This window comes from Bombina bombina, chromosome 6 (assembly GCF_027579735.1).
Source record: "Bombina bombina isolate aBomBom1 chromosome 6, aBomBom1.pri, whole genome shotgun sequence".
Taxonomy (NCBI): domain Eukaryota; kingdom Metazoa; phylum Chordata; class Amphibia; order Anura; family Bombinatoridae; genus Bombina; species Bombina bombina.
The window spans coordinates 302025332-302037868 of NC_069504.1; the positions used below are offsets into that span (position 1 = coordinate 302025332).

General features: G+C 37.3%; 1 protein-coding gene across 1 annotated transcript in view; it reads right to left on the bottom strand.

The window, feature by feature from the left end:
• Positions 1-1828: 1828 nt before the first annotated feature.
• The window catches only part of TMTC3 (transmembrane O-mannosyltransferase targeting cadherins 3), a 405658-nt gene continuing 394949 nt past the window's right edge, over positions 1829-12537 (bottom strand). The window contains exons 14-15 of the mRNA XM_053719235.1: positions 12114-12340; positions 1829-4525 (exon numbers count right to left, since the gene is read on the bottom strand). Of these exons, the coding sequence (XP_053575210.1) occupies positions 3687-4525; positions 12114-12340 (1066 nt within the window). The 3' untranslated portion in view covers positions 1829-3686. The remainder of the gene's footprint in view (positions 4526-12113; positions 12341-12537) is intronic.

The window sequence follows — 12537 nt, forward strand, 5'->3', positions numbered from 1 at the left end:
CAAGTAATGGATGATCCGTGGACTGGATACACCTAACAAGAGAAATAGAGCCCAAGGAGGCCGATGGCTCAGCAGATCCAAGGTCCCCCGAGCCCGAGGGACCCGGAAAACTATGCAGGCACAAAAGACAAGAGTGGTAGACTTGCAACAACCGGGTCAAACGACAGTCCTCGTCCGAGGACGACTCATCATCTTATAAGACAATAGTCCCAGCATTAGAATCTTTCATGGCTAGGACTAATATAAACGCCAATATTGGAAAACAAAAAAAAATGACTGGCACCTGACACACAATGGCTGGGGCACTCACCACCTCCAATGACCAGACCTCAGCGGAGCAAACTCTTTTCCTCCGTCGTCACTCAGTCAGGAATGCGGAAGGGGAAGAACCCCACCCAAGCGTAAACACGCACGGTCAGCAGATGCCCCGTGAAATCCAAAAAGCGTGCCGCCGAAAGGCATAAACCAGTCCCACATAAAAGGATACGCAAGACTACACAAACAGGAATAAACCCATAACCCGAAGGTTTTTAGTCCTAGGCCTGCATTCACAAGCCCAGAAAAAAACCACTATGCACCGCATAGAGTAACGCTACGTGTATCAGCCTCAGAGCCCATACACACATACCCAATGCAGGTTGAATCACATAAGAAACAGGATAAGAGACCCCTTCCCAGTTCACCAAACCCCCCTAAGGAGGAAATATCCCTTGATTCCAAGATCTGTACTGAAGGTGCCTCAGCGAGGCCCATACTATACTGTCATAATAAATCACATTACAGACAATAAAATAAAATGAAACGATCTTACCGGAATCTAAGCCATGGAACAGGAACTCAGCCCTTCAAGTGTGACGAATAGTGGCAGTGCCTCCGTCATGGACTCGAGAGAAGACAGCAGGTAGCGAAGCGAAGTTCAACAAAGCCAAGTGCTGATAGGAGACGTTATAACGAGTCAGGATGGTGTCGCAGGGGAAGCTTCCACTGCATCTCCGGACTCTAACTTTCGCCCAAGCCCTCCAAGAGAGGCTAACAGGACTACTTAAAACTCCTGTCCCATATCGAAGGGTAGCACCCTTCATAAGAGACATAAGAGACATATTAAAGTTAAATAAAAGTAGAACAAATGGAAAAAAATAAAATAAAACAAACTTCTGACACTTGCTAGCCTCCTGGGACAAAAGGCAAAGAATGACTGGGGGATAGGGGAAGTGGGAGTATTTAAGCCTTTGGCTGGTGGGTCTTTGCCTCCTCCTGGTGGCTAGGTTCTTTTTTCCCATAAGTAATGAATGCGGCTGTTGACTCTTTCCCATTAGGAAGAAAATATAAGTGTAAAGCTTTAGTTTCTATTAAATAATGGGTGCCTCCAGGTTTAAACTAATTTTCTGTTTATCTCTCTTTATGCAAACAAGGCTGTATGGGAACATTTTTAGATAAAGCTATGTTCTTTTATTGCCTGTTTTAATCTGTCCATAATTTCCAACAGCAGGAAAGATAGATAAGGGGAAAACATAAGTTCAAACATGGTGGTGTCCATAAGTTTATAGAGTCAGTGGAGTTTAGAAAACCAACAATTTTAAGAGTTCAATTATAGGATAAGCTGACACAAATAATGGAACTATATTGCTAAAATTCTTAACATAATTAAACATTTTATATTGCAATCTCATACTGTTTAATATCCCTTAAAAAATGTAGCACATATCTTTATGTAGTCTTGCTATAATGATCTATTAAAAAGTTATGACATTTTCCAATGCACATTAACATGGAAAGAATAATCATATACAATACACAAATTAAAATTCACCCCCAAGTAAAAAACATATTGGATATATCAAATTGTATTTATTAAAAAATAATAATTATGCCAACTTCAAAAAAATTAAATAGCAGAGGACATTAAAGTTCCTTTGAAAGACAAAGGCTATTGTAATATTGTAAAAATTTATATTTGTGTTTTTTTATTTTTTAAGTACCAGAAGAAAAAAAATCTATTTCTGATATTGAAAACACAAGGGGCACTGCTGTCTCTGGTGTTTTTATTGAGAGAGTAATTTTAACAGATTCTTATTAAAGGGACAGTATACTGGAAAAATGTTTTTCCCTTAATGTGTTTGCAATTACTTTTTTTACCAGCTGCAGAGTATAAAATGTATGAGATTTGCTTTTTTTAAGGCTTATTTGTGTATATGAATTAGTTGATTTTGTGTTTTGAAGCCTCAACCTAATAAAATGGGTAGTGCTTGTAGGTATAATCAGATCTCATTACTTTATCACATTGTGTACATATAAATGCTTCTTTATCTTATATCTGTCCATAAACAAATGAAAAATGTACATTGTATTGCCTTATCTCTTCTATAACCCACTGGCAGTGTAATTTCTTCTACTGGCTGTGTTAACACAGCTTGGCCTTGAGGCCAAAAACTTTCAGGATGGGTGGGGATACCACAGGCTAAATGAACTATTTCAAATGCCAAAATAAGGGTAATGAAAATACTTGTAAGCAATTGAATACACTCCAGCAGGTATAGTGGATCATTGGGAACAAATTAAAGGGGAGAAAATGTTTGAGTAAACTGTCCCTTTAATGTATTTATTTTAATATCAAAGTGTACAATGACCTTTATCTTCAGTAGATACTGTTAAGCCTCTTGAAAAAAAACAATAAATACAAGAGATGTTTTAAAGATCTGCCCAAATATTATCTTGACCAGTAGATTTGCACAGTTTTTTTGTTTTTTTTATAGTTTTTAAACATAATTTTCAATATTGATCTGTCACTGAAACTGTAAACTGATTATGGTCTTCGTAAAATGATCAATTATTTTCGACAATACAGTTATTTTCATGCTAGTGTTCAGTTTATAAACCCCTGCACAATTAGTAACAACATCTACATAAAAACCATTTAGCCTGCTTTGATTTAAATAAATGATGGAAAATAAGAAAATATATATATAAAATGCTGATAAAATAACTAGTTTATAATCAGTGAAGAGAAAAAAAATCAAGCGATAAGTTGCTTTAGTATAAACAATCATATCACTTTCACTACAAAAAACATGCAGGGAAAAAAAAAAATCTACATCCCACAGTGTGCCCATCTAGTAATTAAAAGTCTGTTGCATTTTTCAATTATTACATTTGTACAAAGTAAGTAATAGTACTGCAATTTCTTACATTTGTAGTACCACTGCACTGCATATTTTATTACTGCACAGTTTTAAACTGCCGCTCTAACAGTTTTCAAGTTTAGCTATTGTAACCTTTCTGAAAAAAAAGTTAATTTTTCTTCTCATTTTTATTGGCCTCAGTTACAAGTTGATTTTTGACTATAAATAATATCCAATACAATACAAAAAAATCTGATAAATACCCACTATAAAGTCTGTTTGTTGATTAGGTTTAACATTACACTGGTTAAAAATCAATGTAAGTTCTTAACTGAAAAAAAAAAAGAAAAAAAAAAAAAAAAGAAAAAAAAAAAAATCCGTGGTGAGTCAGTTCCGTTATTTGTACAAAAATGTGTTTGATCAGTGTGTGATCAATGGTATAAAAAAGTTCTTGTAGAATAGGTAATGCTTTCTGAATTTCAGATAGTAAGTAGTCTTAAAGATACCTTAATAAAATCCAGATCTGCACAGCACATGGATTGTGCGTGACGGATTATAAAATCTTAACTATTCAACATTTAACATACGCTCTATCTCTTCTAATCTTTTCAGAGCAGCAACCCTTTTATTTTCAATGTCTTTCATTTCTTTAGTTGATTTTTTTTTCATTTCTTTGTCAATATTTTTTTCTTGTTGAGTTTTGGATTTTAAAAGGCCTTCGGTTTTTGTTTTATCCGATGGATTTGTTTTTGGCACATCTTTTACTTTCTTTAGTTTTTCAATTGGAGTTTTTTTTTCACCTTTTTCTTCAGTCTTTTGTTTTTCTGGAAAGTTTGAAGCAACAGCTGTAGGGGATATAGAGCGAGCAGCAACATGTAAAGACATAAGTTTACTGCGAACAATGCTTAGATGACGTTGAATATATTCCTCATGTGGGGCTAAGGCTAACGTTTCAACCAAACATCGCTCTGCTTTAAGCAGGTCTCGTTCTTCAAAATACACCACACACAGGTTGTGCTTCCCTTGCACATTATTCGGATCCATTTCTAGAATTTTTTCAAAACATTTTTTGGCTCCTTTAATGTCTTTCTTTTGGTTCATTAAAATGTCCCCTTTCAAAATAAGGCCTTTAATGTGGTCTGGGTAGTATCGCAGCAGTTCATCTAAGACTGGTAGAGCCTCCAGCTCTCTTGATGACTGGGAATATAGTAGGGCCAAATTAAAGAGAGCACTTCGGAAGCCATGTTGTAACATTATCGCTTTTTTCAGCCACTTTTCTGCGTCAATATCCTTTTTTTCATCCATTGCTAGCATACCTAAATTAAAGTATCCATTTGCATCGTGTGGTTCTTCCTCTATGTATGTTAAAAGCCTTTTCCTAGCCTCAGGCCTCAGTCTTGGATTACCTTAACACAAGGGGAAAAATTGCAATTACAACTTAATTAACTTATGTAAGAAAGTGGCTATAGACAGAATAAAATAGAGTGGAAATGTGTTTCCCTTATTCATTTACTAGGAAAGAAGCTAGAATAATTTTCCACAAGTAAAGAACAGAAAAAAATACTTTCCAAAAATAAATATTAATAACTAATTTTAAGTTTACATTTTGTCAGCAACTGATATATATATTCCCTGATAAAACAAAATAATACATATATGTTAGTTTTTTTCCATGGAAAATGGAAAGTAGAATTATAAACATATATTAATACACATGCAATTAATTAACAATTTAGGCATAATATCTGAAGTCTAGTTTTAAACATATTTGAACATGAAATAAGACTTCAGGGTCTCAGACGCTTCATTATATTCAGTCTTTACTGTAAATAGGAAACTTTAAGGTAATTATGCCATTAAATATTTATTCACTTCTTGACTAACAGCACAGAACAATTAATATTTCCTCAGACACTTGCAGTGATCTTCCTGGTATCAAAGGTCTTATTGCTTTTTTGGCTTAAATATAGACAAGGTAAAAGAAAATGGCCAATATGGAAGAAATCTTAAAGATTCAGATAAGGTAGACAGAAACTAGCATAATGCAGAAACATGCGGCAACAGCTTTTTTATGCCACAATTTGTAATGTAGAGGATTTTTATTTGGCAAGTAAAAATATATATATTTTTTGTTTATTCACAACAGCATATCTACCTCATTATTAATAGGTTTTACAAAAATACCTAGGGCCTAGTTACTTGTAGCAAGTTTCCTCAACTTTTTTTTTTTTTAATTACAAACACATTAAAGTGGCAGAAATTTGTGAACATATAAAGTGAGGGCAATGTAGATTTATTCAAACTGTCTTGAAACAATCAGATTTTCATGAAATAGTTTGTAATGTTCAAGTAATGTTTCAAAGAGAAAACTACACAAAGTCTATGAAGAAGGAAGAAGAAAAAATGGGTGACATGCTAGACAACAAAACAAACCAAAAGAGAGGGAAACTGAGAATATAATTAAAGGGACATTCCAGTCGAAATTTAAATGCACATAGATGTATTACATCTTTGAATAGGAACATATTTACAATATACATGTATTGGCAAAAATGCTTCTAGTAAAAGTTATCCTTGTTTTAGTGTTAACATTTTTCTCTGCACGTGCATGTGAAGCATAGATAGATATTGTCACTGCACCCATAATTTAATAATGCAGCTGCTCAGATCATCAGTGGGACTTGTATCATGTCAGCAATTAACAAATTGAGTCATTAACAGATAGTACAAGCACCTTAGGCTCTCTGAGCAAGTGCTGTGTTTAAAATGCTGGTGCACGGTGCATACTTAAATACACTTTTGCAACAGCTATAGCTTTTATTATAAACATTTTTGCTAATGAATGTATATTACAAAATTTCTTCTTTTTAATACCGAAATGCACCCATGTGGTTTCCAATTTTGGCTGGAATATCCCTTTAAGTCTAGGGATAAATTAGTTTGCTCCTTGAAAAATGGTGCTGTAAGACTACAGATTCAAAATAATTACAAATTGTTTATAAAACATTTTTATACTTACCAATAAACCAGTTTCTTCATATTCAGTAATGATGGTTATAGAGCATTCAAACAACTGCTATGTGTAGAATGCCCTGCTACTGAAATGAGAACCTTCTGCTTCGCACTATATGCTCCCTTTTTTTTCTTATTTATTTGCATATATTGTCTGATAGCCGTCACATGATGCAGTGGAAAAGTAAATTAAACTAACTCTGAATTTTGTCAGAAATAAAAAGAAAATGTATGCTTACCTGGTAAATTTATTTCTTTTTTGACACGATGAGTCCACGGATCATCTTAATTACTAATGGGATATTCACCTCCTGGTCAGCAGGGGGAGGCAAAGAGCACCACAGCAGAGCTGCTTAAATAGTTCCTCCCTTCCCTCACACTCCAGTCATTCGACCGAAGTTAGGAAGAGAAAGGAAAAGCCAAGGTGCAGAGGTGTCTGGAGTTCACAATAACCCAAAAACTTTCTTACAAGAACAGGGCGAGCCTTGGTCTCATCGTGTCAAAAAATAAATAAATTTATCAGGTAAGCATAAATTTTCTTTTCTGTTTTATGACACGATGAGTCCACGGATCATCTTAATTACTAATGGGATTCAATACCCAAGCTAGAGTACACGGATGATACGGGAGGGACAAGACAGGGAACCCAAAATGAAGACACCACTGCTCGAAGAACCTTTCTCCCAAAAAAACAGCCTCAGCCGAGACAAAAAACCTCTTAAAAGTGTGAGGAGAAGACCAAGATTGCAACCTTGCAAATCTGTTCTACAGAAACTTAATTTTTGAATGCCCGAAAGAAGGCAATAGCTCCTGTGCAAAAAGCCGCAACTTTCTCAGGAGGTTGCTGTCCAGTAGCCTCATAAGCAAAACGTATAAAACTCTTAAGCCAAAAAGAAAGCGAAGTTGCCATAGCTCTCTGTCTCTTACGTTTTCCTGAAGAAAACACAAACAAAGTCCTAGTTGACTGTAAGGAAAGAAACATTAAAGCTTGGACCACATCCAAATAGAGCAGAAAAAAAGGACCCAATTGAGAAGAGGAATTAGGACACAAAAAAGGAACAACCATTTCCTGATTAATGTTCCGATCAAAAACAACCTTAGGAAGAAATCCTAATTAGGTATATTAAAAACTACCTTACCTGAATGAAGGATAAGATAAGGAGACTCTTACTGAAATGTCAAAAGTTCTGACACTCTACGAGCGTAAGAATAACAAGAAGAAGAAAACCTTAAATATAATAACTTAATATCCAGGAACGCATAGGTTCAATCGGAACCCCCTGAAGAACCTTATGAACTAAGTTAATACTCCATGGAGGAATAACTGGTTTGAACACAGGCCTGATCCTGGTAAAGAATTGTACATCTGCCAGACGTTTGTGTATTATAAGGTTGAGATTTCACCCCTAAGGGAACTCACCGACAAACTCTTCTCCAAACCTTCATGGAGAAAGAACAAAATTCCAGGATCCCAAACTCTACTCCAAGAGTAGCCCTTGGATCCATGGTTTGGAACATGGTTTCTATGACCAAATCTGAAATATCCGCTTGGACCCGGTTAAGTTTTCAATCTCCAAGCAGTCAGCTTCAGACAAGCTAGATCTCGATGAAAGAAAGGCCCATTAAATAAAAGGTTCTTTCTCAACCGAAGTCTCCAAGGTGGAAGAGATAACCTGTCCACCATATCTGCATACCAAATCCTGCGAGGTCCAGCCAGTGCAATGAAGATCACCAAGCCCTTTACTTGCTTGACTCAAACAATAACCCGAGGGAAAAAAAAAATCAAACAAAGAAAATAAAGTATGCTAAACTGAAGGCCTAAGGTACCACCAGGGCTGTTATCAGTACCTCCTGAGGAGCCCCTGACCGCAAACTGCACCTCGTGACCCGTCATTCTGACGAGATACCATGAGAACCAATTCCGGATGACCCCATCTTAGAATCCGGCTGGTCTGGATAGAATCTATACTCCCGGACGAGAAGTCTGTCTGCTCAGGAAGTCCGTCTCCCAGCCCAACCCTGAGAGAAGGAACGTCAAGAGACAGTAGGAATGGACTTCCGTAAACTGGAATATCTGGGATACCTCTGACAGCACTAAGGAATCCCTCGTTCCCTCTTGATGGTTAAGACAAACCACTAAAGATATGTTCTTACTGGAACTAATAAAACTGGACTGAGGCTAACTAGAACCAGGCCAGAAGAGCATGGAAAATCGCTCTCAGAGCCAAAAGGCTTATAGTAAGAGCAGACTCCATCAGATACCAAATTCCTTAGGGAACCCCAAACTGTTTCCCCACTTATAGGACTTGTGTCTGCTGTCACAATCCTCCTACAAGCCTCCTTACTTCCAAGGATGGCCATACATGGTACAATACAAAGTACCAGCACCTGGGGGTGGATTTGAACTCTCAACCTTTTGCTTTCCAAGCAGCTGTGCTAGCCACTAAGCTATGCCAGAGAGACCAAATGATCTGCGAAAACAAGTCCCCTGGGGATGATAATCCCAGGACTATCAACCTTCAGGAGTATCCCTTGTCTCCTGATCCAATATTTAATACTCGAGGAGACAAAACGTCCTAACCACCGTCCCATTATCTAAACATAATAATTGCAGCGGCCTGAGAGAAAAACAAGTAAATAGGATGAAGGTCAATGCTGCTACGATCAGTCCAGTTACCTCCATGTACTAAACTACTGAAGGCCAAGGAACAGACTGAAAGACTAGATTCCCTGACACTTGTCAGGCAAAAACTACATAGATATGGAATGTATTATGTTTCCCCAGAAGGACACCCTTTAATTAGGAACCAAGAAAAACGCTTTCCTTGATATTGAAAGGATGGCGTCTGGAACAGGACGATGTCCAGAAAGGGCGCCAGTATAACCAAAAATATCACCAATAACTAAACCAGAAACTCTGAGAAAATTGTGGTAGTGATGAAAAGACCAAACTGAAAGAGTCTGCCTAGAAAACAAACCTTAGGGACTTGTGATGATCCCTGTGAATGGGAACATGCAAATATATGCCCTTGCAATCTTTCATAAATTGACCCTCTTGGATCAAAGGAAAATGAGCAAATAGCTTCCATCTAAAAGGACGGCACTGCTTAGACTCTTCACATCTAAAAATAGTCTGAAGGTTCTCTCTATCTTGGGAACCACAAAACGAATAGAATAAATCTCAGACACTGTTCCTGAATCTGAACCGAAATTATCACTCTCAGGTAGGATAGGTCTCCTACCTAGAGAAAAGACTCCTCATCTATATGGATCCAGATATTCTGGAATTCTTCGAGAGAAGTGTCTGTCCAAATAGAGCCAGACAACGAAGAAACTAGTATGCTGTCTCTAAAGGTAGCAATAGCAATCTGGGATGCCCTCTTGAGCAAACCCACTACCCAAGAAACCATGGAATCCTGAAAGGAACAACTATCCTCTATAGGGATAGTAGGTATCCTGGCTAGAGTGGAAATTTGATCCTTCCACCTAGTGATGCCAGGACTCCCTGAGAAGTCTGCTAAGGGAACTTCTCAGACAATATAGGAAATGTAGGTAAAAAAGTATACCCGTTCACACTCATTTCTAGGCAACGTTCTGAAAAACTCAATCTGAGCACCACATGAAATTAACAATGACAAAATGTCGTTCCAGAGTAGCTAAAAAAAACCTTCTTAAGTAATGGTCAGAGGTGAACTAGCTTACCCTGAAGAAAACTACCTCAGGATCAGCGGGAGGAATCAAACTGTCTAATCCTCCCAAACAGTCTGAAAAACGTGAAATCACACACTCAGATGCTACAGGAGTATCCGCTTCCTAAGGCATCTGGGAGGGTACCTCTGAAATAGTAACCACCGTGATAGAAAACCTCACTGAATGATTAGTTTTCCCCTTGCGCTCTCCCCGCAGCATGGATAAGCTTTAAAGACACTTGAGGAGATGACTGCGTAAAATATAGCACATTGCCAGAATGCTAAATGCAGCATCTGAGGCAACGTTGTCCCTGAAAAAAGATTTATCTTAATACATGGGGAACAGAAAAATCCTTGAATATTCCATTAGTATCAATACATAACGTGTATTTAACATCCTTATTCGCATTTTATCAAATAAACTTGAATACCATAACAAGATTACTGTGACTTTAATTGGCACAAATAATATGGTGAAGGTCCTCTAAAACCATCTATCAAATGATAAATGCACTGCTTTATTCGACGTATGACACAGAATCCCCTGACTTCCGCTAAGCCTAGAGGAGTCTGTCTGTAACTGAATGGGGCACTGACAGATAACATGCATCCGGATTAGTATAAACCATCTTACATACTGCGTGCCTGCGAAGCTTCTCTGCTATATGCCTAACGCAGCAGAGAAGGCATCCAGTTCACCGAAAAAACACTCTCAAAGTGCGAAAAGCCTCTCTACTGTATGCTGTAACACAGCAGAGAAGGCATCTGGCGTTCCGATTCAAGTAAATTGTCCAAAAGGCGCGCAAACCATGGCGCATATCTTAGCTCCGCCCATCGTGGGCGTATCAAGTTAAATCTCCCGGGTGGCTAATACTTGTGACAAATGGTGCCGTCGGGAGAACCACCACCCATCATGGACACTTACGAAAAATAAATAAATAAACCCCCCCAGTCAGTTTGCAATGTAATACAAGCCGTTGGGGACGGCGAAAAGCCATGTAACACCTTTAAGTAAATCTCCCTGTCGTCTGCCATCTTGGTAATATAAGCCGTAGGGAGCGAGACATGTATAACACATTTCATGCTGAAGTAAAATAAACCTCCCTGTCGGCTGTTAGTTTTATTAATATAAGCCGTTGGGAGCAAGGACATGTAGCAGCATGTATAATACTATTTATGCTAAAGCAGAATAAACCTCCCTGTCGGCTGTGAATTTTATTAATATAAGCTGTTGGAAGCAGTGACATGTAACAACACCCTGTATAATACTTTCATGCTGATCATGCTGAAAAAGGATAACTCTCCCTGTCGGCTTCTAATCTTAGTAATATAAGCCGTTGGAAGCAGGGACATGCAACATCATTTATAACACCCTCTCATAGTCTTTCAGAGCAGTACTGAAGGATGTAGATGCTGCTTCTGAAATTGCAGAAACTGCCCAATAACTTATCCTCACATCTAGGGATAAAGTTATTTAATATCCATGAATCTATAAATATATATAGAGTGCCAAATTTTTCTGTATATCATATCCAGAAAATAAAAACTTAGCACTTACCTTAGGAGTCTGCCAGGCAGTAAGGCAACTCACCCGGCTTGCGAGGTCCTCCCCCTCACATTGGCCTGTGGAAACAAAAAGTACTTAGCATTTTCTCCTCAGACTTTCACAAACAGGGCAACATCCATGGGAGGCGCAGTGAGAATTATGTCCCACAAGTTCCCATTGCTTTAAAGCCACCAAAAGCTCTCCTGTAGAGACTGATATGGACTACGGCTACACCCTAGAACAAAGTAGCACACTCTGGCACTACTTTAAAAATAATAAACTCTTGATTGAAGAATCACCTCTTCCTATCACTAACGTAGGCAAAGAGAATGACTGGAGTGGGAGGGAAGGGAGGAGCTATTTAAGCAGCTCTGCTGTGGTGCTCTTTGCCTCCTCCTGCTGACCAGGAGGTGAATATCCAATTAGTAATTAAGATGATCCGTGGACTCATCGTGTCATAAAAAAGAAATCTACCACTCATTAGAAATTCTAACTGTGCTTTTGCATAGTATTTGTATTATGTAGTTGCCGGTTATAACATTCTTCTCTGTTTAATGGTCCTTTAAAAGCAGATATCTGATAAAAGTTCAAGTAATAAGCAATATACTATGTATTAAGTATTTAGCAAGGCTTTTTAGATATTGGCTTCTGTTACCATAAGCAAAAATACTATATAAATTATTAGAATAATAATAATAATAATAATAATAATAAATATAAAAAAAAAATAAACTCCAAGATACATACCAGATTCTTGCATGAGTAAAGCAGAGTTGAACAATGCAAGTTTATGCTTGCGATTTAATTCAAGAGCTTGATTAAAATTCTTTAAAGCTTCTGAAGGATCTTTAAGTTCAATAAAAACGATTGCCAGATTGTACCATAAATCTGCATTAAGTCTATCTAATTCCAGTGCTTTGATATAGGCTTCTTTAGCTTCCAAAGGCTTGTTCATTTTTAAAAGTAATTCTCCTCTGTAAGAAAAAACACATTTAGATTGCAATACGTTGTATAAAAAAAAATATGTATCTACAATTTACTGTGGCTTAGTATATTCCATGACTGCTAGAAAGATTAGAACATTGCTTAGTATTATTTAATATAAGCTATATTCCCACTGTTGTTTTCTGCTAGTTATATTTCAATGTTCATCTCATCAGAAAAACAATAC